We start from the raw sequence: 23,988 nt of genomic DNA, 5'->3' as shown, positions 1-23,988 counted from the left end.
GGGTGCCGGTGCCGGTGCCGGTGCGTCCCCGCTCCCGGAGCCGCTGCCCAGCCATGGGGCCGGGCCCGGGGCTGGCGGCCGCGCTGCTGGCGCTGCTGGTCCCGGCCGCGGCGCGGGGCCCCGGCGCTGCCGCCTGCGATGTGTCCCCGGGCGGCCGCTTCGACTGCGGCCCCGAGCGGCTCCTGTCGCGGGCGGGCTGCGAGGCGCGGGGCTGCTGCTACAGCGCCGGGCCCGGGCCCCGCGCCGCGCCCGGCCCGCCCTGGTGCTTCTTCCCCCGCGGCTACCGCAGCTACCGCGCCGAGAACCTGACGGCCACCGAGAGCGGCTTCTCGGCCCGGCTGCGCCGCGTGGCCGCCGCCTTCCTGCCGGGCGCGGTGGACGAGCTGCGGCTGGACCTGGCGCTGGAGACCGCGGCCCGCCTGCGCTTCACGGTGCGGCCCGGCCCGCGCGGCTGCCCCGCGGTGCCCCGGTTCCCCGCTGACCGCTCTCCGCCCGCAGCTCCGGGACGCGGCCCGGCAGCGCTATGAGGTGCCGCTGGGCACGCCGCGGGTGCGCGGCCGAGCCCCGTCCACGCTCTACGGGCTGCAGGTCAGCCAGGACCCCTTCGGCCTCGTCGTGTGCCGGCAGCGCGGCGGGAGAGTCCTGTGAGTGCCCCTCGGCCCCTCGCTTCCCGAGGGACGCGGGTGGGAAACCTGCACAGCCCCAGCGTGCCGGGATGGGTGCGGGGACGCTGCTGTTCATCTGGGACACTGCTGACAGCAGTGGGGTGGCTGTGCGGGCTTTACTTTGACTCCCTCTGCAGTTCCGTGGCTGGGCAGGGAACCAGGAATCCCGGAGCACAGTCAAAACTTGTTTTTATTTCCCGCGGTGATGAGCAGCCGTGTCCCTGCCCAACACCGTTTGCCCCAGGTCAGTGCCTCCCTCCCAGCTGTTGGCCGCAGTCTCCCTTTCTCTCCGCAGGCTGAACACCACGGTCGCACCCCTCTTCTTCACAGACCAGTTCCTGCAGATCTCCACCTCCCTGCCCTCCCATTTCATTTCGGGACTGGGGGAGCACCTGACGCCTCTGTTCCTTGACACAGCGTGGACCAGGGTCACACTCTGGAATCGGGACATGGCACCCGCGGTACAGAGCAGCGCTGAGGGAAAGGGACACAGATTCAGCCGAGCTCCTGGGGGTGGCCCTGTGGCCTCTCACATCTTGTCTGGGGCTGGGGAGATGTGTCTGTGCTGGTTCAGCTCTGGGCCTTGGCCATAACACTGGACAAGCCCATGGGACCCTTATCCCCAGGCCCAGGTTTGTCCCCCTGGAGCTCTGTGCTGCCTGGGAGCTGTTTGCAGGGCCCTGGCTCAGGGCAAGGCTCGACCGAGTTGGCATAATTTGGGAGCGCAGCACTGGGTGTGCACCTGAAGCCAGTCCTCCTGACCAGAGGTGGGGGCAGTTGGGTGGGTGTGGGGGTCTCCAGCAGAGCCTCATTGGCACCACACTGTGCTCTACTCCAGCCCCACGTCAACCTCTATGGCTCTCACCCCTTCTACCTGGTGATGGAGGACGATGGTTCAGCCCACGGTGTCTTTCTGCTGAACAGCAATGCGATGGGTGAGTCCCGTGGGGGTGCTGAGTGTGGCCCTGTCCCCATCCCCATCCTCATCTTCCTCCCCTGGCACTTGTGCTTCCCCAGACGTGCTCCTGCAGCCCAGCCCGGCCCTGACCTGGCGCACGACAGGGGGAATCCTGGACTTCTACATCTTCCTGGGCCCCGACCCCAAAAGCGTGGTGCGGCAGTACCTGGATGTGGTTGGTATGGCTGAGCCACGGCCGGGATGGCTCTGTTGGGATGCCATGAGCCGCATGGCACAGCAGGGCTCTGGGCTGGCACAAGGCCGGGCCATCCCTGCCAGCACCCACCATCCACCCTCCAGGGTTCCCCTTCATGCCCCCGTACTGGGGCCTGGGCTTCCACCTGTGCCGCTGGGGCTACTCCTCCACCGACATCACCCGGCAGGTGGTGGCCAACATGACAGCAGCCCGCTTCCCCCTGGTAGGTCCGGGCTGCTCCCGGAGGCTGTGGGGGGCTGGTGGGAGCCCCACGGGGTGGGGGTCCCACGGCAGCACGTGGGGTCCCTGCTCCTCCCAAGCTGCGGTGCCTCCATCCACAGGATGTGCAGTGGAATGACCTAGATTATGCAGATGCCAAGAGGGTTTTCACCTTCAACAAGAAAAGCTTCAAGGACTACCCAGAGATGGTGCGGGACTTCCACAGCCGCGGGCTGAGGTACATCATGATTGTGGTGAGTTGCACGGGCAGGCTGGCACTGGGCTTCAGCTGCCCCAGGGTGGTGATGAAGGCAGGGCTGGCCATTCCCTGTTGTAAAGCCCTGGCTTTGTGCCCTTCCAGGATGCTGGGATCAGCAGCTCGGGGCCCCCTGGCACCTACAAGCCCTACGATGAGGGCCTGAAGCGAGGGGTGTTCATCCGAAACGCCACGGGGCAGCCCCTGATCGGGAAGGTGCGTGTGGGGAGCAGCCCCAGTGCCCACGGACAGGGCTCGACGGGCTGGGGCAGCAGGACCCCGAGAGTGGGAGAGAAACCTTTGGGGGGCCGTGGTGGGAGGTGGGGTGGTGTGTGGGGCTGGGGGCTCTACCCAACGCTCTCCCTCCTGCAGGTCTGGCCAGGCCCCACGGCATTCCCGGACTTCACCAACCCAAAGACTCACGAGTGGTGGCACGACATGGTGAAGGACTTCCACGACCAAGTGCCCTTTGATGGCATGTGGCTTGTGAGTGGCCCTGTTGTAGCTGCTGGCCCTGGCTCCTGCCCTGCACCTGTGCTGGGCCCCAGTGCAGCAGCGAGGCCATCCCATCCTTCCTTCCCTCCCCAGGACATGAATGAGCCATCCAACTTTGTGGAGGGCTCCCAGGATGGCTGCCCCAACAATAACCTGGAGCATCCCCCCTACGTGCCAGGTACGGGAGTGGGTTCCAGCCCTGCCCAGGGCTCTGGGAGGCTGGCAGGAGCCCGGGGGATGCTCTGAGCTCCACCTCTCCCCTGCAGGTGTGTTTGGGGGACGCCTGCAAGCCGGGACCATCTGTGCCTCCAGCCAGCAGTACCTGTCATCTCATTACAACCTGCACAGTCTGTATGGGCTGACTGAGGCCATCGCCTCCCACAAGTGAGCCTGGGGCTCCTGCCACAGCTCCTGCACATGCTGGAGGTGCAGAGCTGGGAGAGACCCACTGTGGGCAGGCATTGGGTGGTGGGTGAGGGTTTGGTGTGGAGCACAGGGCTCTTTGGGAGCCCTGGATCCCTTGCCTGGCCAGGGGGTGCTGAGCAGAGCCCTCCCACTCCCAGTGCTCTGCTGAGGGTCCGGGGCAAGCGTCCCTTCATCATCTCACGCTCCACCTTCGCTGGGCACGGGCGCTATGCCGGGCACTGGACAGGGGATGTTGGCAGCGACTGGGAGCAGCTCTACTACTCCATACCAGGTAGGCTGTGGGGCACTGGGCCTGCGCCCACACCCCTGCTTCCCCCTTGCCCCCACAGCCAGGGGCTTCTTCACAAGCTCCATCCCCGGGTGCTGCAGAGTCCTGATGCCCTCTGTGCCCCCTGCAGAGGTGCTGCTCTTCAACCTCTTCGGGGTGCCACTGGTGGGTGCCGACATCTGCGGCTTCCTGGGCAACACGAACGAGGAGCTGTGCGTGCGCTGGACCCAGCTGGGCGCCTTCTACCCCTTCATGCGGAACCACAACGACCACGGCACCCGGGTGAGCCCTGCAAGCCCTCACCTGCTGGGCAGGGGGCTCCGGGCCAAGCCGGGGCTGCCCTGCCAGCGTGGGCAGGTGGCTGCTTCAGCTGCAGGCCTGTGTGCCCCAGTGCTGGGAGAATCCATCCTGCCTGCCTGACATGCACCCTCCGTTCCTGTTCCTCCCCGCCGGGCTGAGCATCCCCTGGGGCCTTTCCCCTCCCCGCAGCCGCAGGAGCCCTTCGCCTTCAGCCCGCCCGCCCAGGCTGCCATGAGGAACGCCCTGCGCCTCCGCTACTCCCTCCTGCCCTTCCTCTACACCCTGTTCCACCGGGCTCACAGCGCCGGCCAGACCGTGGCACGGCCCCTGTTCCTCGAGTGAGTGCCAGCCCCGCCGGGCTCAGCGGGAGGCGGCTGCAGGGTCTCCTGGCGCTGCCCTCCCCTCCTTCCCCAGGTTCCCCACAGACCCCAACACCTGGGCTGTGGACCGCCAGCTCCTGTGGGGCGGGGGGCTGCTCATCACCCCCGTGCTGGAGGCAGGACAGACCAAAGTCAGCGGCTACTTCCCAGCAGGGACGTGGTACAGCCTCGCAGGGGTGAGTGCTCCTGCTGTGTTGCAGAGGAGGCTTTGCTGTGGCACCTCTTGCACATTTCTGCATGTGTGTACGTTTTCCCTGGGGCTGTGTGGGTCTTGTGCCTCACCTGCCTTTGCCGGTGGCCATCTGAGGGCTCTGGCACTGGGCTCGACCCCCCCCCCAACTATGTGGCATCCCGTGCCTGGTCTTCCCTCTTTGTCCCCGTGCAGGACTCCACCATCCACAGCAAAGGGCAGTGGATCCTCCTGCCAGCACCCCTGGATACCATCAACGTCCATGTCCGTGCAGGGCACATCCTGCCCCTGCAGGTGAGCCCCCTCTGCTCTGTGGGGACACCAGGGTGGCCTGTCTGAGCAGCCTGGGAGGGCGGCAGTGCCCACACCGCTGCCAGGACAATGCCAGAGAAGCTGTGGCTGCAGGGCTGAGGGACACGGCTGTGGCAGTGCCCCGAGCTGTGCCTGCCCCGTGCCCCAGGAGCCTGCGTTCAGCACTGCCCAGTCCCGTGGGAAGGGCATGGCCTTGGTGGTGGCGCTGACCCTGGACGGCTTCGCCAGAGGAGACCTGTTCTGGGACGATGGGGAGAGCTGGGAGACCTCTGAGAGGGGGGACTACACAGAGATCCTCTTCCTGGCCTCCAACGTGAGCACGGGGAGCTGCTGGCGGGGGTGTCTGGGCAGGGGCTCCTGGTGGCCCTGGCACACGTGTGTCTGCTAGTGGCCAGCAGAGGGGCAGCAGGTGGGGCAGGGCACCTGGAGGAGCCCTGAATGCACGTGGGGTGGCTGAGAGGCAGGGGCACACGGTGCCATCCCCGTAGGACGCCGTGCTCAGCCAGCTGCTGAGGGGCAGCGCCCACCTCGACGGGGTCCTGCTGGAGGCCGTGACTGTGCTGGGGGTCACCAGCCCTCCCCGGCAAGTCCTGGCCAACGGTGCCATCGTGAGTGACTTCTCCTACCGCAGTGACACCCAGGTGAGTGCTTGTTCCCACCCTGGGGAGGGGTGTTGGCCAGGAAGGGACCTGGAGTGTGGCCAAGGGGCTGGCGGGGTCCGCCCCAGTGATGGCACAGCACAGGCCATGGGTGCCCTTCCGGGGGATCTGTGGGACCAGGACTGTGCCAGGCTGGGGCTCTGCAAGGGCCAGGATCGCCCTGGGCTCTGACATTCCTGGGCTCCCTCCTGGCTGGCTCTCACCTTCCTTGTCCCCTCAGGTGCTGAGAGTCCCTGTGTCACTGCCCATGTGGGAGCAGTTTGTGATCTCCTGGTCCTGACCCAGCATCAGTCACAGGGAGAGGCCGTGCTGCTCCCCTGGAATCCGAGGCCAAATCCATCCCATCCCCTGTACCCTGAGCTGCCCCTGCTCCTCCCACACTTCCTGGACCTTGTTCTCCCTCTGCTGCTGGGCATCAATGGAGGGCTGTGCACTGACTGGCAGACAGAGGGGAGCCTTGCACAGTCCCCAGGGACAGGGAAAACCTCACCATCATCAAATCAGGGAAAAAGACCTAAGTGCCTTGTGAGACAGCAAACCAGTTACTCTTGGAGACTGATAACTGGGGCAGAGAACTACAGGGAGTTTCCTGGCTGTGGTTTTGGGGAGGGGGATGTTCAGGGGCTGAGGGAGCAGTACTGTGAATAAAGCTGCTGTTTGCTGGGAGCAGCCCCAGGCAGTGTCCTTGTCCTCTCTCCCTGCCTCTGGGCTGGGACACCCCAGCTCTGTCCCTGCCTGGAGGTCTCCAGTGGGACTCCGTGTGTCCCTTGAAGGCTTTGCCCTGCTTCCCAGAACATTGGGGGTCCCCAGCTGTTCCTGCAGCCCTGACTGTGCCACAGAGGCCCTTGGCCTGTCCTGCTGCCTCCAAGCTCGGGGCTGCTACAGATGTGTGCTCAGCTCCAGGTGAAAATGGAGCCTTATCCTCCAGAGGCTTTATTGAGGGGCAGCTTGGCCTTTTAGCTCCTCTGGCTGAGAGCCAAGGCACCAGGAATCCCTCAGTGCTCTGGGCCCAGGCGGTGCCGGCAGCAGAGAGGGCAGAGCCTTGTGGTGCCACCCGGGGTTTGGGACCAGCCCATCACACTCCTGCTCCGAGCCCTCGTGCCCCACAGGAGCGCAGCGCTGTCCCGGGCACAGGTGGCACTCACAGCTCGTTGTGCAGCGGCCGGCACTGGGGGCTCAGTTTCTCCTCCAGGACACCGTCGGGGGCGCACACCCAGGGGTCCCCCGTGTCCCACTGCCACTTGAGGAGCTGCGCACGCAGCAGCTGCAGGACGCTGGCGTAGCGGGGGTCGGGGGCCAGGTTCTGGCTCTCAGCGGGGTCACGGCTGCAGTCAAAGAGCTCCCAGCGGGCCCGGTAGTAGTACTGGTGCAGGCTCTTGTTCCAGTGCGTCGGCTGCCCCGCCCTGGTGCGGTTCAGCAGGTCCTGGAAGGTGGGCGAGACATAGAAGTCCTGGTCGATGGGGAAGGGCATCTTGTAGTTGAGGTTGTGGATGAGGCGGAACTGCTGGTGCTGGATGGCTCGCATGGGGTAGTACATGGTCACCTCGTGGTGGCTCTGGCTGCTGAAGGCGGTGGTCCAGGGCTGCTCCGACTCCAGGGCTGGCAGGAGAGACTTTCCTGTGAGCTGCACCCGCCTGGTGCCAAAGATGCTGTAAGCAGGGTAAGGGATGGAGAACCAGTCCAGAATGGTTGGTGTCAGGTCTGGAGAGGAGGAAAAGAGTGAGAGCAGGGACGGGCACTGTGGGAGGAAACTCAGCTCCAGAGAGGGGCAGAAAGGTCCCCAGGGATGGTGTCCCTGCACCTTCCCTTCCCTGCACTGGCCCTGCCAATGCTGAAGGCTCAGGGCTGCCCCCAGGGACAGGACCCTGAGTTTTGGTGTAGGGAGGGTGGGGAGCAGCCCACAGCCCCACGCACAGCTGTGCTGCCTCCCTCCCTCAGCTCTTACCCAGGAGGCTGGCGAAGGCCGGGCTGACTTGCCCCCAGCGCTGGGGGTGCTCGGGGGAGGAGAGGAGCAGTGGCTGGGCGGTGCCCGAGCGGTAGAGGTTGGTCCTGCCGCCGGGGAAGGGGATGCCATTGTCGGAGGTGTAGATCACCAGGGTGCTGTTGAGGAAGCCGGCACGGCGCAGCTCCTCCAGCACCAGCCCGATCCCTGTGAGAGGAAGGGCAGAGCTCAGGGGGGAGGGACGGGCTGCAGAGCTCAGCCCCAGCCCAGCCATGGCTCCCACCTTGGTCCATGCGCCCGATGGTTGTGTACTGGGCAGCGAGGTCCTCCCGGGCAGCCAGCGTGTCTGGGACAAAGGCAGGGACCTAAACGGAGACAGGGAAAGGGGCATGTGGCTGACACAGGCCCCTGTGCCTTCGCCAGCTCTTGCTGTGACACTGGGGGCAGTGACAAGCTGGGGGCAGCCCTGGCTCCTTCAGAGGCTGCCATCATGTGCAGCCCCACAGAACCCCACACATTCCCACAGGTTCTCACCTGCACTTGCTCCGGGTGGTAAATCTGTGGCTTCCAATCAGGGATCCAGCCCATCCCGCTCTCTCCATTGCCAAACTTCTCACAAAAGACTCCATACTGGGGCTGGGAGTGCCCGCAGCGGTGGGGGTCGTGGAAGGCAACATAGAGGAAGAAAGGCCTAGGGATGGAAAGGGAGGAGGTGGACGTGGTGAAGCAAAGGACTACCTGGAGACCTTGCTGAGCTGTGCCGTGGCGAGCTGGGGTCAGCAGGACTCCCCCCACCTAATCTGGATATAGGGGAACCCAGGGACAAGGGGCTCCTTCCTGTTTGTGACCAGCTGGGCCATGGGGACACATCTTCAGTGAAGCCAGCTTCCCTCCTCCCGACAGCCATTCCCAGGACAAGGAGGAAGTCTCACCTCTCGTCCTGGCTCTGCAGGAACTGCCGGACGAGCACCTTGATCCGGGTGATGTTTCTCCCAACCTGCAGGACTGAACTGTTCTCCTCTGTGTAGGCAAAGTCGAAGGGGTACACAGCCCCTGGCCCCACATGCTTCTTCCCAATTATCCCTGTGAGAATGCAGACAGCTGCTGTGCCAGAAGCAGTGCAGGGGGGATGTGGCTGCTGCTGTCTCCTTTCTGTGGGGACAGCCACAGGTCCAGGCAGGGCTCCCTGGCCCATGGGCAGTTTAGCTCTGCCAGTGTCTGTTTGGTGTTCCCTGCCGGTCCCAGCTCCTGCCTGTCCCAGCTCCTACCTGTCCGGACGCCTGCATGGCTGAGCAGCTGGGGCAGGCTCCGCACGCCGTCGAAGGAGTTGAAGTGATGCACGTCCTGGTGCAGCCCGTACATCCCGTTCTGGTGCTGCAGGTGAGGGGACACGGCACGGTCGGACCGGGGCTGCCAGCCCAGCTCCAAAACACGTCCAGCCGTGCTCGTGACACCTGCCGTGGGCTGGCAGCCCTGGCCCGGCACAGGCAAGTGCTCCTACCTGAGGTAAACCGGTCAGGATGCTGGCCCGGCTCGGGGAGCAGCTGCTCACGGAGGTGAAGGCGTTCTGGAAGACCAAAGCGCGCCGGGCCAGCGCGTCCAGGTTCGGCGTGCGGATGGCCGAGTTGTTGTAGGCGCCGCTCTCAAAGCCGCCGTCATCGGCTGCGGGACGGGTGGGGGGTCAGCCCGGGGCTGTCCCGGACCGGGCACGGGGACAAGGCCGGGGGCACTGATGATACCGGGAGCACGCGGGCTGCGGGTGCCCCGGGCGGTGCTGCGGAGGGGATGCAGAGGAGCCCGGCACCGTCCCTCTCTCGCAGCCGCGGGATGCCCCCGGCGCCGAGCCCCGGGCAGGGGGGTCCGGGCCGGCTCCGGGGCTGGGCCAGGCCGCACTCACCCAGGAGCAGCAGCACATTGCGGGCCGGGGCCGCGGCTCCGCCGGGGCAGAGCGCGCCCAGCAGCAGCACCAGCGCCCAGGGCCGCATGGCACCGGCACCGCCACCGGCTCCGCACCGGCAGCGGGGCTCGGCGGCTCCTCCGGCCGCCCCGGCTCCTCCTCACCCCGGTCACATGAGGCGCCCCGGCCGCTCAGATCCGGCGCGGGCGGAGCCGCGGTCGGTGCCGGGCTGGCACCGGCGGCTCCGCGCAGCCCCGGCCCGCGGGGTCCCGCTCCGCTCCGGTACCGGCCCCGGCCCGCGGGGTCCCGGCCATGTCGGGGTCCCGGTGTCCGCGCCCGGCGCTGCCGGTGCTGCGCTGGCTGCCGCGGTACTCCCGGGCGTGGCTGCCGCTGGACCTGCTGGCCGGGCTGGCCGTGGGACTGACCGCCGTGCCCCAGGCGCTGGCCTACGCCGAGCTGGCCGGGCTGCCGCCGCAGGTGGGTGCCGGGCCCGGGGCCGGGAGCCGCGGACCTGCCGCTCCCCGGGCTGCCTCCGGCCGGGGTGATCCGGGACCCCGCTCCCGGAGCCGCCCGGCGCTGTGCCGGGCAGGGCCCATTTCCCGGGCAGGATGCCATGCGTGTGCCAAAGGGCCTGGAGTGACCCGAGATCAGCCCAGCCTCTCCCGGCTCCCAGGGCTGTGCCAGTGCCCCTTCTGTCCCCCTGCAGTACGGCCTCTATTCCTCCTTCATGGGCTGCTTTGTCTACTGCTTCCTGGGCACGGCCAAGGACGTGACGCTGGGTCCCACGGCCATCATGTCCCTGCTGGTCTCCTCATACGCCTTCCACCAGCCCGTCTATGCCGTCCTGCTCGCCTTCCTCTCTGGCTGCATTCAGCTGGCCATGGGGCTCCTGCGCCTCGGTGAGATGCTCCTGCCATGCACAGATGTATGCTTAGGATGTTGCTGTACAGCCTGTAGTTTTTCCTTCCTCCTCGCTGCTCTCTGGGACACTGGGATTGTCCTGCTGGCACACTGGGGTCAGGAGCATGCTCACTGCCTGCCATCCCATGCAGGATTCCTTCTGGATTTCATTTCCTGCCCTGTCATTAAGGGGTTTACATCAGCTGCTTCCATCACCATTAGCTTCAACCAGATCAAGGTAGGACCTGCCCCCTGTCCTGGCTGCCTCTCCAGCTCTCTCCTAGTGCTGTGCAACTGGGATATTTAGCACTGGGCTGGGTGATGTGCTTGGTGCTGGGGGAGGAAGCCCCAAAGGGGTCCTGGGACCCCCCGCCAGTGGTTCTGCTGATCTCTGAGCGCTCTGCTCGGAGCAGACCAGGCTGAACACATCCTCTCCTGGTGACCAGCTGGTGGCATCCAGGACACCAGTAAGACCAGGACATGGGATTTGGTCACTTGCAGGAGGCACTGAGCGATTCTCTGACAAATTTGGGTTTGCAAATTGGAAGCCGGGGGTGGTTTGCAGCCCCAGCAGCCCCTCGCTGGCATCCCAGGGACCTGAGGCTCTGCTGGGCTGCCACACTTCCTTTGCGGTTAACCCAAATCAGAGCCTCTGGCAGCAGCTCCAGGCCGGCGTTGGCCAAGGGCTGCGGTCACGGGGCCGGGCTGCCAGCACACTTTGTCTGCCTGCACAGAACATCCTGGGGCTGCAGGGCATCCCGAGGCAGTTCTTCCTGCAGCTCTATGAGACACTGCGGAGGATCGGGGAGACCAGGTCAGCACCAGCCTGCCCTGCTCCCTGCCCTGCAGCCGCTTCACTCCAATCTGTGGTCACAGCTTGGACTGATTTCTCGGCTGGGACACAACCCCCCTGCCCCGGGCTGTGTGGGAGCTCTCACAGCGTGTTTGGGGTGGCACTGATGTGCCTCTTGCAGGGCTGGGGACGCTGTGCTGGGGCTGAGCTGCCTGGCCACGCTGGCAGGGCTCCGGGCCATGAAGAGCCACCTGCCCCAAGCTGCCCCCACAGAACCACTGGCTGTCAGGATCAGCTACCTGATTGTCTGGATCTCTGCCACAGGTGTGTTAGCTGTCCCCTACTGTCACACTGTGACACAAAATAAAGAACCAGGCCAGATGTAAAAGGAAAGAAAAAGAACTGAAAAAGGCAAACTTGATTTTCTGACTTTACTCTATACAGTAGCAAAAGTGACAGTGGATCGGAGGGTGAAACTGCCACCTCTCCAACCATACTGGTCAAACTAACAGTCCATCAATTCTCTTCACCCACAGAGAAGAATGAAAAACAATCATTGTTTATATGAACAGTGTGAGAAAACTCAGTAAAAATATGTAAATATCAGAAGACATTGAAACTTTTAGAAGAACTTTAAAACCCTTAAAAGAACAGGGCGACACCCTGCCCCATCCCCTCCCAGGGGCTCATCTCTTTCGGTCAGGGAAGGCAGGGCCTGAAACTGGGAAACCCAGGCTGGCAGGAGGCAAGACCTAGAGGTGGGTCAGGGAAGACAATGTCTCAAGGCTCCTGCCACTGTGCCCCCTCCTAGGCTGGGAGGTCCCCAGCAGCTCAGATGTGCATCTCCTGCCCTGCTCCCGCTGCCCTGGGCTCTGGGCAGCTTTCAGGGTTGCTCTCTCCACTTTGGCAGCACGCAACGCTCTCGTTGTCCTGTTTGCTGGCCTGGTGGCTTACTCCTTCCAGGTGATGGGCTCCCAGCCCTTCAGGCTCACCGGCAGCATCCCCCAGGGCCTGCCAGCCTTCCGGCCACCACGCTTCTCCCTGGCAGCGCCCAACGGCACCGTCCCCTTCCAGAGCATGGTGCAGGTGGGTGCTGGCAGCTCCCCAGGGGCTGCTCTGCTCCCTCCTGCATGTGCTGGGTCCCAGCCCCCCCTGACTGGATCCTTCCTCCCAGGACATGGGGGTCGGGCTGGCCGTGGTGCCGCTCATGGGGCTGCTGGAGACCATCGCCATCGCCAAGGCTTTTGGTAGGGCTGGGCCAGGGTCCTGCCCTGTGCTCCCAGGGGGTCTCTGCGGGGGCTCGGGGTGCTGGGGAGGGGTCTCTGTAAGGGCTTGGGGTGCTGGGGAAGGTGCTGTTCCTTTTGGGCCATTGGGAGGGACTGGGCTCCAGTTCACAGCATGGGCTGGCAGGAGGGGTCCTGTGGGGTGCACAGATGAAATTTGCCCAGGAGGTGAATGTTGTCTCGGGGTGCTCCTGTGTCAAAGGGGTGCCAGGACAGGGCCCACGCTGTCCCAGTTGCTGCTGGTTTCACTCCGTGTGCATGGCAGGTGCCTGTGTGAGCCTCAGGCCAATGCCACCATCTCCTTTCAGCCTCACAGAATGGTTACAGGATTGACCCCGACCAGGAGCTGCTGGCTCTGGGTAAGAGATGCTTGCTCAGGATGGCATGGGTGGGGCTGGGTGTCCCACAGCCCCTGGGCTGCCTGGGATCCCCATCTGGGCAGTCCTGGGGACACAGGCACAGCAGTGCCTCCCCGGCCCCTCTCCTTTGTCTCCTCAGGTGTTGCCAATGTCCTGGGCTCCTTCGTCTCCTCGTACCCCATCACGGGCAGCTTTGGCCGGTGGGTAGCAGGAGGGGGAGCAGGGCTCTCACTGGGGCTGCGTGGTGAGGGAGCTCTGCAAGATCCTGAGTGGAAGACTGTGCTGTCCCCAGTAGGTCCCATCCCTGAGCTCGTGCCCTGGTCCCCAGCAGCCCACCTTGGTGGGCTATGCATGTGTCCCTCTTCCCTTTGCTGAGGGCCACTTCCCTTCCTGCTGTGCGGTCCTGGAGGCCGGGGGCTTGCTGGTGTTCCTGGCTGACAGGGCGGGCGGCTCTCCTGGGTGGGGTCTGGGCAGTGGGCAGGAGCAGCCCCAGCCCCCGGCCCTGCACAGCCTGGCACGTGTGGGTTTGCGTTTCAGGACGGCGGTGAATGCTCAGTCAGGGGTCTGCACCCCCGCAGGAGGGCTCCTCACAGGTCCTGCCCTGCCCTGCCCTGCCCTGCCCTGCCCCCGGGCTGCTGCCCATGCCAGGGACCCCTGGGTGTTGGGGATCCTTGGGTGTTGAGGACCCCTGGGTGTTGAGGACCCCTGGGTGCCGGGGACCCCTGGGTGCTGGGGATCCCTGTGTGTTTGGGATCCCTGGGTGTTGGGGATCCCTGGGTGTGGAGACCTCTGGGTGTTGGGGATCCGTGGGTGTGGAGACCTCTGGGTGTTGGGGATCCGTGGGTGTGGGGACCCCTGGGTGCCAGGGACCCCTGGGTGTTGGGGATCTCTGGGTGGATCCCTGGGTGTGGAGACCTCTGGGTGTTGGGGATCCCTGGGTGCTGGGGTGCTCAGGGTCCCCCCTCCCGCAGGTGCCCTGGTCCTGCTGTCCCTGGCGTACCTCACCTCTCTCTTCTGCTACATCCCCAAAGCGGCTCTGGCCGCCGTCATCATCTCGGCCGTGGTGCCCATGTTTGACGCTGGCATCTTCCGGACGCTCTGGCGGGTTAAGAGTGAGGGCATCCGTGGGCAGTGAGCAATCCCCCTGTTTAGGACACTTCCCAGTCCAGCATCCAGGAGCCACGCCGGCAGTCACACTCGCCCCCCTGAGCTGGGACTGAGGCCCCTTGGCGGCTCCCCCCTGCCCCACTCACACAGACCAGCTTTACTCTCTGGCTCTACCCCAGGTTTCCCATAGGAGAGTCTCATGTGTCCAGATCCTTAAAATAATTTAATCATGGTGCCATGACTAAATAACAGAATAAAAGCTTGAGTTGGGTGTTTCTGAGGAGGGATCCAGAACAAAGGAGCCTGTGAGCTTTTATCGCCTCACAGGCATACAAAAGTCTGGGGCTGGTCTCTGAGTGTCCCATCACTGTCTCTTAAGTGTCCCATCGTGTGGCTGCCCACGGTTCCCGGGTCCTTTGTCATGCAATGGGGACAGTTCACAGTTCACAGCCCCTTCCAAGGGCTCCCACCCAGAGCTCCACCGAAGCTGCCCCAGCCACCTGCACCCTGTGGCACCAGGACCAGCCACAGCCGAGCCTGGCTTCTCTCTCTTGCAGGGCTGGACCTTGTGCCCCTCTGTGTGACATTCCTGCTCTGCTTCTGGGAGGTCCAGTATGGAATTGTGGCCGGGGTGCTGGTTTCTGGGGTTCTCCTGCTCTACTCCATTGCCAGGCCCCCGATAAAGGTGAGCTCCACCTCTGCCCTTGTGTTGGTTTTCCCAGCTTTTCAGAGATGGGGCAATGGAGAGGCGTTTTAAAAGATTTTATTCCGTTATCAGTCTTGATGAAGGGTGAGACATAAGAGATGTATAACTCAATGCCATTCCATTAGAAGCCAAACTATTTCCTGGTTACAATACCTTAGAAATGTTTTTCAGCCCATTAGCTTTTGCCACACAATGCTGCTATTACTTCTAACTCCAATCACCTGTATTTTTACCCCATGTAATGCCACAATGCATCTTTCACAGTTCTGATTCTCTAAAATGTCTGGTGTTTTTGCAAGGCCATCATTTGAAACTTGTTGAAACTTGTTTCTAGTTCAATCTCTCTCCCAACAATGTCATCTTTATTCCATGGCCTTCCTAAGCCAGCACAGCTCATCTCAGAGTTTGCACACACATGTACAAAACTGTGTGAGCTTACTGTCAGATTTTGAGAATTCCTTACAAGTCAGCTTCTTACTCCCTTGGATGTGGCAGGGCCAGGGAGCTGGGAGGGGACTCCTGAGGGCACTGGGGTGCAGGATGCTCCTGACCTGTTCTTGCTGTCCCCAGTCTGCCACAGGCACGGCACAGGGACCCTTTCAAAGAGCAGGAGGAAGGGAACAGCCTCAGACTGGACATCAGGAGAGGGAGGCATTGCCGTCCCTGCCCTGCTGACGCTGGGCTGTGTGCAGGAGGGTTTCCCTGAGGAATGGGGGCTCCTGCTTTCTCCCAGTCCATCCAGGAGGGCAGTGGGTGACACGGGCAGTTGTCCCTGCCTGGGGAAGGTCACAGCCCTGAGCTCCCTGTGGCTGTCTGCCCCCACAGGTGTCAGAGGGGGCCGTGCTGCTGGTGCAGCCAGGGAGCAGCCTGCACTTCCCAGCCGTGGAGCACCTGAGGGACTCGGTGTGCAGTCGTGCTCTGGCAGGTACAGTGCTCCCTGCGTGTCCTGGGGACACGGCTGTCACCGCCTGCATCACTCTGGTGTGGGTGGCAGGTGCCGCCCAGGCCCAGGGACTGCGTGTGCGAGCGGTGACAGCGCAGCTGTCCCACCCCTGCCCGCCCTGCCCTGGCTCTGAGGGCTGGGACCCCTAGGCTGCTCATTTCTGGACATGTTGGGACATGACCTTATGCTCTTCCAGCAGCATCTCCAGCACGCTCTGTGGTGCTGGACTGCTGCCACGTCAGCAGCATTGATTACACGGCGGTGCTGGGGCTGGCAGAGCTGCTGCGGGAGCTGCGCAGGCACGGCCTCTCGCTGGCCTTCAGTGGCCTGCAGGTGTGTGGGAGGGTGTGGCTGATGGGCTCAGCGCAGCTGCCCTCCCCGGGCTCTGTGCTGGCCTCTCTGGTGGTCCATCACTATCCCAGGCACCTCCATCTCACAGAGCTGGAGGCTGGGGCACTGGGAAGGGCAGTGTGTTCCTGCTGGGATGGCTGGGGACTCTGCCCCGGGGGGATGGGGAATGGCCAGCACTCCCCCAGCCCAGGTTTCTCTGCCCTCAGGACCCCGTTCTCCAAGTCCTCCTGTCTGCAGACTTAGAAGGATTCCAGCATTTCCCCAGCTGGGAGGAGGCAGGTGAGGCTCTGGGCTGCTCTCCCAGGACAGGATGAGTGTGGCTCTGGAGGACTCCCATGGGGATCTGACCTGTCCAGCTGCAGGGCAGCAGTGTGGGGGCTGCAGGGACTCCTGGGAGGGTGAGCTGGAGCATCTCCCAAGAATTGGGTCTCCCCAGCCTAGGGGATTTGTGGTCAGCTCTGGTGATTCAACCCAGCAGCAGCTCAGCACAACTTCCCTTCCCGTGCAGAGGGGTGGGGCAGAATCAGAGAAAAGGTAAAACTCTTGAGCTGAGATGAAGGCAGTTTAATAGGACAGAAAAGAAAAAGAAAATTACAATAACCATAAAGGAATATCCAAAGCAGGTGATGCACAGTGTGCTTGCTCACCACCCTCTGAGCAATGCCCAGCCAGCCCCTGAGCAGTGGCCTTCACCCCTCAGCCATATCCCTGCAGTGTTTCCTTCAGCACCATGCCCTGTGCTCTGCAACATCCTTCTGGGCTCTGGGGCAGCTCTCCTGTCTCTGCCCCCTCCCAGCTCCTCGCTGCCCAGGCAGCCTGGGAGCCTGAGAAGTCCTTGGCTGAGCCATCAGACTGTTACCAACAGCAGCCTCCTCCTGAGCCCAAAAACAGCTCTGAACCCGCTCCTGGGGATAAAATTCCCTCTATTCCAGCCAGAACCAGGATATGAGCCTTGCCTTGACTCTGCTTCCCCCTCTCCTGTCCCAGAGCATTGCGGAGGAGCAGAGCTGGGGGGCAGCAGGGCAGAGCCTCTCATTGGCACCACTGAGAGCACCGGGCTCATCCAGTGAGACCAGTTTGGGCTGTGTCCTGTGCCACCCCAGTGACACCAACAGCCTCCGTGGGAGCCACCTGCCCCAGGCAGACCTCTGGGCATGGGGATGCACTGTCCCCATGTCCCACACCGAGATGGACAAAGCAGCACCAGCCCAGCCCCACATGGGCTGTGGGACAGAACTGTTCCCTGTCGCAGTGACCAGTGCAAAGCCATCCTTCCTCCAGGGAGCTGCTGTAATTTTTTAAACAACTGTTTTAATTCTGGACCTTTTCCATGTTCTGTGCTGCTCCAGTGGTGATGTAGGCTGAGCTCTCAAAGCTGCTTCAGGGCTGCTCTGCTGCCTTCCAAGCGAACACAAGGGCTTAGCCTCCAGCTGCTGGGAAAGGGAAAACATCTGGGATTGTGCTCCTTACTGATTTTTATCTTTACTGTTATAAACGAGAGTTTGTTTTAGCCAGATTAAAAAATAAAAATAATTTTATTAGCGGTCAAATTCTATCTAGCCAGCCACACAGAAAGGACAGAGCCGAGCCCGGGGTCGACCCTGGGTGTGCAACAAGGAGTCAGCCTCAGCAGAGGTTTTCTCCTATGCCCACACACCTCCATCCTGGCACAGGCGGTTTTTATAGGGAAAATTCTGCCTGAGGCCAAGGTTTTAGCAATCAGTCCTTTCTTCTATTCGGAGTCCATATGTTAATAAGGATTTCTTTTTGGTGATGAGGAGAAAAAATTCAATGTTGAGCGTTTACGGGAAGGCTTCATTCACATGGATCTGTCTGAGTATTTCCATATCCATCTTGGACGATCAGCACAGAGGATCAGCACAGACAATGACCCATCTCCCGGCCGAGCCACATCCGTTTACTTGTAAATCAGTTTCCAGTATACACTCAGTCTCGCCTGCAAAAAAGGGGTGGGGTGGAGGGGGGGGAGGAACTAATACAACGGGCATGATTTAACAAGCATCCAATATTACATATTTCATACAAGGAATGGCGCGAATTATATTTACTATACATAACATTTACCTTTTTTATCCTTACCTTGTCTGTGGGGTGTTGTGCCAAACACTGCCGCAGACACACGGGTCAGGGCTGGGCTGTCACCCTGGGGTGCAGCCCCTGGCCTGGGCCCTGCCAAGGGGACAGGCACGGTGACACCAGGCTGTGTGATGGGGACAGCACCTGGTGGGCTGGGCAGGGTCAGGAATTCCGTTTCCCTGAACTGCCCTCGGCTGACAGCGAGGCTGTAATAAACCAGAAACTGCTAATGAGTCAGTGTTATCTCTGCCTTCCTGAGGGAAAGCTTTTTCCTTTTGTGTGGGAAGGGGAAGTTACCTTCTGGGTGCTGCTGAGCCTGCCAGGGAAAAGAAACTGAAAGCAGGCTGGGGTAGTGCAGATGAGCCGAGCCCGAGGGCACGTTCCGCACAGCTCCCGCCGCCGGCCGGAGGTGCTGGAAGGGCAGCACAGGTGCCCGGGAGCCACACACCTGCCGGGGCTCTGGGTCCTGCCCTGGAGCGCACTGAGCTGTGAGTTCTTGCTGCACCATGGGGATGCCGGGAGGGGGAAAACGGGGACATGGGGGTAAAGCGGGCTGGCTGTTTAGGAATGTGTGCGGGCTCAAACCTGTGTGAGCACTAGTGGAGGGCAGGGCTGCTGGGAGCCCGTCTTCGGCTTGGTCCTGGTCAGATCCGGGATGGGGCACCAGCCGTGCCCCTACTTTTGACTGCGGAATCCGCTTTTGTTTGTCGGGACCAGCACAAAGTTTTCTCCTCCAGCACATCTGCCCTGCCCTGCTGCTGCCGGGCCCTGTCCGGCGTCCCTGCGCCGGCCGGGGACACGGGCGCTGGGCTGATGGGTGGGGGGATGCTCGGGGGTACCGGGACGGACCCCCAGAGATGCCCGGCGGGGCGGGACCCATCGAGAGCCGCCCGGGGGCGGCGGCCGGGGCCGGGATTGGCCGGGGCGGTCCGGGCTGGGCGGGGACCGTGACTGCAAAAACGAAAGTTGGCGGCTCGACGGAGAAACGAAACTTGTCCAGGCGGGACTCGGCGGAGCCGGGGGATGAGCGGGCGCTGCAGTTGCTGGTGCCCGGTCACTCGGTAAGTCGCGCTGCCGGGGCGGCGAGAGGCGGCACGGGGTGCCGGGCCTGGGGGGCTGCGGGGCAGGGGCAGTCGCGGCTCCGGGGCAGGCGGCACTGCGGGCTCCGGGTCCCGCTGCACCCTCCCGGTGCCTCCGGGGCGCCTTCGTGCGCCCCCATTTCCCCGGTGCACTCTGATCCTCAATCTGCCCGGAGCCCTCCGGTGTGTCCCCGGGGACTCCCATCTCCTCCCCGTTCACCCGGGACGCCGCTACCCCGCGGTGCCCCCGGTTCTGGCCCGTCTCCCTCCCCGGTTCTCCCGGTGCCCCCCCACCCCCGGGCCGTCCCGGCGCCCCCCGGGAGCCGCGCTAGCCCCGCCCCTCATCACATAACTGTCTCATTTGCATACGGCCGCTCACTCGCCACGCCATTGGCCCATCCACCCTGCTCGTTTGCATATCTCCCGAGGGGGCGGAGTGCCGCCAGTCCGCTGCGAGCGAGACGGCGTCATTTGCATACAGGCCCCGCCCACGGGGCAGGCCCCTCATGGGCAGCGACCCGCGGGCATGGCCCCGGTCCCGGCCCTGCTCCCGGCCCGGTCCCGCCGCTAGAACCGGCCCCGCCCCCCGGTCCCACCGCTAGAACTGGCCCCGACCCCCGGCCCCGCTCCCGGCCCGGTCCCGCCGCTAGAACCGACCCCGTTCCTGGCCGCGGCCCTGCCCCGCCCTCCGGCCACGGCCCTGCCCGGCGGAGCAGCCCCAGGCAGGGCTCGGGAAAGGGGAGCCAGGCCTTGGGTGGGAGCACGGGCCCTCAGCGCGGAGGAGCGCTGGCTGTTTGTGTTTGCCTTTGAGCGCTGTGGTTCCCCTCACGCTCCCGGCCCGGCTCTCCAGTGTCGCAGATCTCTTCGTGACAATAAATGGGCAGAGGAGGAGGTGACGCGGCTGTGTTGCCTCACGCTGTGCCGATGTTTGTGCCTGCCCCGGCCCTGTCTGCTCCCCTTGGGTGCCAGGCAAGGCCTGCCCGGCCCCTGCAGCGCTGTGGGGCCGCGCTGGGCACCGGCCCTGGGCCCCGGGACTCGGCCGGGCCGGGCTGCCCTGGGGCTGCGCACTGACCACAGGCTGCCTGTGTGGCTCTGGGCTCTGCTCTGCCCAGGTCGTTCCACTCTGCTCTCATCCCAGATTCCCCTCCCAGTCTCTCATCTCAACCTCCACTGGCATTCCTGACCAGAGACAGCTTTCTTCATTTTGCAGTGACTGTCAGGAGACAGAGAAGCGATTTAGTTGGTGACACATCCTACACACAGTCTCCACACTCATGTCTCCAGTGTTGAACTGGTTTCTGTTTTGGCAATGAAGTAATGCTGGTTTTTATGTTAAAAGACTGGTTGAGTCCTTCTTGACACAGAATTTCTGATTTGCAGCTTGTTGTTAGATTTAGAACTCACCCTTGAGTTGTGTTTGACAACACAACTAATTCTGCCTTGCTGAACAGAGACAGAATCAAGTACACAACACGGTTATGCTGGAGAAATGTTTCCTAATCCTTTTCTTTAAGATCAAATGACCCAAGCCACCAGAATGGCTTTTGGTTTGTTGACAGGGAGAATGTGATCCTAGAAAAGCACACTAGATCAGAATCAAGCTGCTGCAGTGCCAACAGGGTCAATTCTTAGCAAATCCCTCTGCACTCCAGCATGGCAGGGAAACACACCTGGGATCTCCAGCTCTGGAATGCTGTGGGAAGAACATCCAAAGTAGCTGAGGTTCAGAGCTTTTGCTCTCAGAATTGGGGTGGAGGCGGTGTAGAGGAGCCTGTGAAACCCATGCCGAAAGCAGAGATCTGCTCTGCTGCCTGACTGGGCCTGTAGCTCCTCCACGTGTTTTTGAAGGACTGGGTAAAGCTGTGAAGATAAAGAGTTTCCTCTGCCTTCCTGGAAAGCCCTCAGCGGAGTGGGAGCGGTCACAGTGCCAGCCTGGGACGTGCCGCTGTCCTGTCACTGCCATGCTGGCCTCCAGGCACTGGCACGGGCAGCTGGTTGCCAGCACTGCTGCTGCATCCGTGTCTGCAGGAGGGACAGGGATGGAGCTCTACATCAATGCTTAAATATTCTGCATCTGGCAGGGCCTTGGAGAGGGCAGGAGGCTGTAAGGGAGTGTGGTGGCATGGCTCGTGAGGGCTGAACAGGGAGAAACAAACAGCTCCTGTGTGTTCATGACTTCGGCTGGGACAGTTTGCTGTTCCCAGGAGCGGGTTCAGAGCTGTGTTTGGGCTCAGGAGGAGGCTGCTGTTGACAACAGCCAGACAGCTCAGCTGCTGCTGAGCAGTGCTTCTCAGGCTCCCAGGCTGCCTGGGCAGCGAGGAGCTGGGAGGGGGCAGAGGCAGGAGAGCTGCCCCAGAGCCCAGAGGGATGTTACAGGGCATGGTGCTGAAGGACACACTGCAGGGATTTGGCTGAGGGGTGAGGGCCACTGCTCAGGGGCTGGCTGGGCATTGCTCAGAGGGTGGTGAGCAAGCACACTGTGCATCACTTGCATAACCATGTTCTTCATGGTTATTATAATTTTCCTTTTCTGTCCTATTAAACTGTGTTTATCTCAACCCACAAGTTTTGCCTTTTTTTCTAATTCTTTCCCCCACCCAGGGACTTGGAGTGACCTGGTTCAGTGTAAGGTGTCCCTGCCTGTGGCAGAGGTGGAGCAAGATGAGCTTTAATGTCCCGTCCAACCCAAATCATCCTGCGACCCCACTGGGGGGTGAGTTTCCAGTTTAACGATCTATTTCCCTCGATTTCAGAGAGAAGGGAGGTGCAGATCCCTGCAGTCCCTGATGCAGAGGAAGAGGTGAAGGGAGAAGGTGTTGCTGGGCCTCCTTCCACCACTGAAACAAAGGAGACAGAGGCCGAGTCGCTGATGGACAGAGCAAGAGCTCTGCCTGACACCACACCTGACACCGCGGGTGGATCTCCCAATTCTGCTGAGACATGGCAGGAGGAAGAGGGATCCTCACTGCTGGAGGATGTCACAGCTCCAGAGAGCAACGCAGAGCCCTCGGCTCAGCGTGGAGCTGGAGACTCTGTTGAGGTGGCTTCCCTGGTGAGAAAGGTGAGGGTCCTGCTGGGGAGCAGCTGTGACTTGTTGCTCTCTTGTGTGAAGTGAGGAGGCCAGGCTGCATCCCCCACTTCCCTTTGTCCACGTCGGGGATCTGCTGCCTGGCTTCCTCCAGGAGAAGCTTGCTGTGTTTGCTGACGCCGTGTTGTGCCTGCGGAGCTGCGGTGCTGGGCGAAACCACAAATTACACGAGTCAGCTTAGACACTGCAGTGCTGCTCTGTGCTCCTGCTGAGCAAGTCTTGAATATTAAACCTACACACTTCTCAAGAGTTATTTGCATTTCACTGGCTGATCTTGTCCCTCCTCTTCCTGATCATTCTCTGTTAGCCCCATGTAGCAGGAAGATGTCTGTACTTGCTGCAATGGATGAGGTGATAAAGAGTTTCCCTTTGGCAATGAATAAACAGAAATTGTGGTCTTTGTTTTTTTAATAGAAAGCAAAGAAGTCCATCTCTGGGGAACAGGACTCTCTGCTTCCTCAAAGCACAGCACCAGCTCAAACAGCAGAGTTGACTGACACAAGTGTTGCTCCTCAAGAAATCCAACCTCCCAGCGGTGAGGGAGCAAAACCAGGTGCTGATGGACAGGGACGTACTGATGCCAGTGGAGACACACCTGAAGGCAACAAGAATTTGGCACACCCGGGGAAGAAAGCTAGCAGCCCAGAAACAGAGAGACTGAGCCCTGCAGAGCAGAGCAGCACAGCTGGGGGGGCTGCCCCAACTCCCAGTGCCACAGCCCCACGGGACAAGGTGGAGGATGGAACAACTGAGCACAGAAGAACAGCCAGGGGTGATGTGAAATGGGGCAGTGGTTCCCCTGGCCAGGGGCCAGCAGCCACAGCAGGTTCCCAGGCCTGGGACAGCAGCAAGGAGCTGCTGCCAGCAGAGCAGGGAGCGAGTCCCTCTGGGCTGCCTCCTGCCAAGGGAGTCCCCCAAAGCAAGCCTGAGACCAAGACCTCCCCTGGGGCTCAGGGCCTGCAGGCTGGAAAGGCGCCCAAGCAGAAAGGGACCAATTCCACTGTCAAGGTGAGTGTGAGTGAGCTCTGGTGAGTGTTCCAGTGGGCACAGCTTCCCTTTGCCAGTGTGACTTATTCATGCTGTCAGTGAGGCTGAGGAGCAGCAGCCCAGGAATATAGGGATGAATTGGGGAGGACTATGGAGAGGCTCTAATTTGAGTTCTGTTCTCCTGGATGACAGTTATAGCCCAGCACTCACTGAGGGGTTGCTCAGTTGCCCCCAGGACTGGGAGGCGTCTCTCCAGCCAGCTCTCTGGAGAGCTCTGGGATCCCCGTGCGTGAAGGGATTTTGTGGTTTGCAGGTGCCTGTGCTCTGTTCACACACAGGCCTGGTAAGCTGGAAGTTGCTGTGGTTTCACTTTCTTTATGCCCATCCTCTGGGATCTGTGGCTCACTGAGCTGACTGCTTGGCAGTGTGTTTGGGTTGGGCTCATCTTCCATCATGGGCTGTTTTCCTTAGCCAGCAGCTTCCCTCAGCAAGGGATCAGTGTTTGAAGTGTTTCCAGGAGGATGAAGCTGGTGGTGCACCAGTCTTGGGGGGTAGATTGGCAGTAGAGCAGAAAGTGCTGCACAGTTGCTGGATGATGGCATCTTGACCCTGGTGGGCCAGAAGCCCTGGGACATCAAACAGAAATGTAAGGAACGTGAGGAAACCCGGGACATCCCTCTGGCTGCCTGGAAGGGGGCTCAGAGACCTTGGCACAAAGTCAAAAACATCTGTGGCTTCAATGTTAGCCCATGGAAAAAACTGCTGACTTTGTATGAGGAATTACAAGCTACACGGGTTTGAGTAGGGTGGTAGTTGAATTCACACAGGATGAAAAAGTAGAATTTTAGGGGTTTAAAATAAGGGGTTCAAGGGGACAAGATGGAGGGATTTGGGTGTGTCCTGATCTCCTTTTACTTTCTCTTGCCCTCCATGTCTTGCTGTGCTGGTGACACTTTTATATTGGTTTCAGGTAGAGACACACTGTCCAACATAAATGATAGATATTGGCACATTATTGTAAACATAGCACATATAGTTTTTGGTATAAAATGGTAACACCACCCCAAGAGAGTGGGAGTCTGCCACAGACTGACCTGCTAGACAGAGCGCAGCTCCTTGAGAAAGCATGTTC

General features: G+C 61.8%; 4 protein-coding genes across 4 annotated transcripts in view; 3 read left to right on the top strand and 1 right to left on the bottom strand.

Annotated features, from left to right (window-relative positions):
- The first annotated feature begins 53 nt into the window (after window positions 1-53).
- Window positions 54-5,990, top strand: GAA (alpha glucosidase). The gene is made up of 19 exons (XM_021534190.2): window positions 54-431; window positions 499-644; window positions 961-1,126; window positions 1,504-1,600; window positions 1,683-1,802; window positions 1,924-2,042; window positions 2,161-2,292; window positions 2,400-2,510; window positions 2,667-2,780; window positions 2,883-2,967; window positions 3,056-3,173; window positions 3,353-3,486; window positions 3,614-3,765; window positions 3,973-4,121; window positions 4,198-4,339; window positions 4,549-4,647; window positions 4,814-4,978; window positions 5,154-5,306; window positions 5,545-5,990. Exons 1-19 carry the CDS (start codon window positions 54-56, stop codon window positions 5,602-5,604), a joined length of 2,640 nt encoding a protein of 879 aa, XP_021389865.2. The 3' UTR covers window positions 5,605-5,990.
- Window positions 5,991-6,222: 232 nt separating this feature from the next.
- SGSH (N-sulfoglucosamine sulfohydrolase) lies at window positions 6,223-9,269 on the bottom strand. Its single transcript, XM_021534112.2, has 8 exons — window positions 9,164-9,269; window positions 8,768-8,928; window positions 8,535-8,640; window positions 8,199-8,349; window positions 7,801-7,957; window positions 7,550-7,631; window positions 7,270-7,473; window positions 6,223-7,025 (listed from the first exon to the last, which is right to left on the bottom strand). The coding sequence occupies exons 1-8, from the start codon at window positions 9,249-9,251 to the stop codon at window positions 6,466-6,468; spliced, it is 1,509 nt and encodes a 502-aa protein (XP_021389787.2). The 5' UTR covers window positions 9,252-9,269; the 3' UTR covers window positions 6,223-6,465.
- Window positions 9,270-9,336: 67 nt separating this feature from the next.
- SLC26A11 (solute carrier family 26 member 11) lies at window positions 9,337-17,155 on the top strand. The gene is given in 17 exon segments (XM_021534100.2): window positions 9,337-9,384; window positions 9,386-9,640; window positions 9,870-10,062; window positions 10,216-10,301; window positions 10,798-10,877; window positions 11,038-11,180; window positions 11,767-11,942; window positions 12,031-12,103; window positions 12,448-12,498; window positions 12,638-12,698; window positions 13,036-13,091; window positions 13,470-13,610; window positions 14,163-14,290; window positions 15,137-15,236; window positions 15,454-15,587; window positions 15,812-15,884; window positions 16,593-17,155. Coding segments are annotated over 17 exon segments (1,881 nt in total). The 3' UTR covers window positions 16,676-17,155.
- Window positions 17,156-18,639: 1,484 nt separating this feature from the next.
- Window positions 18,640-23,988, top strand: part of RNF213 (ring finger protein 213) — a 45,843-nt gene continuing 40,494 nt past the window's right edge. Inside the window, exons 1-3 of the mRNA XM_021534191.2 lie at window positions 18,640-18,763; window positions 21,535-21,842; window positions 22,284-22,877. Coding sequence (XP_021389866.2) covers window positions 21,651-21,842; window positions 22,284-22,877 — 786 coding nt within the window. The 5' untranslated portion in view covers window positions 18,640-18,763; window positions 21,535-21,650. The remainder of the gene's footprint in view (window positions 18,764-21,534; window positions 21,843-22,283; window positions 22,878-23,988) is intronic.

The sequence above is a fragment of the Lonchura striata genome, chromosome 19 (genome assembly GCF_046129695.1).
Source record: "Lonchura striata isolate bLonStr1 chromosome 19, bLonStr1.mat, whole genome shotgun sequence".
NCBI lineage: Eukaryota > Metazoa > Chordata > Aves > Passeriformes > Estrildidae > Lonchura > Lonchura striata.
Note: the sequence above shows the minus strand (reverse complement) of the source record. Positions and strands in the feature narration are given on the sequence as shown.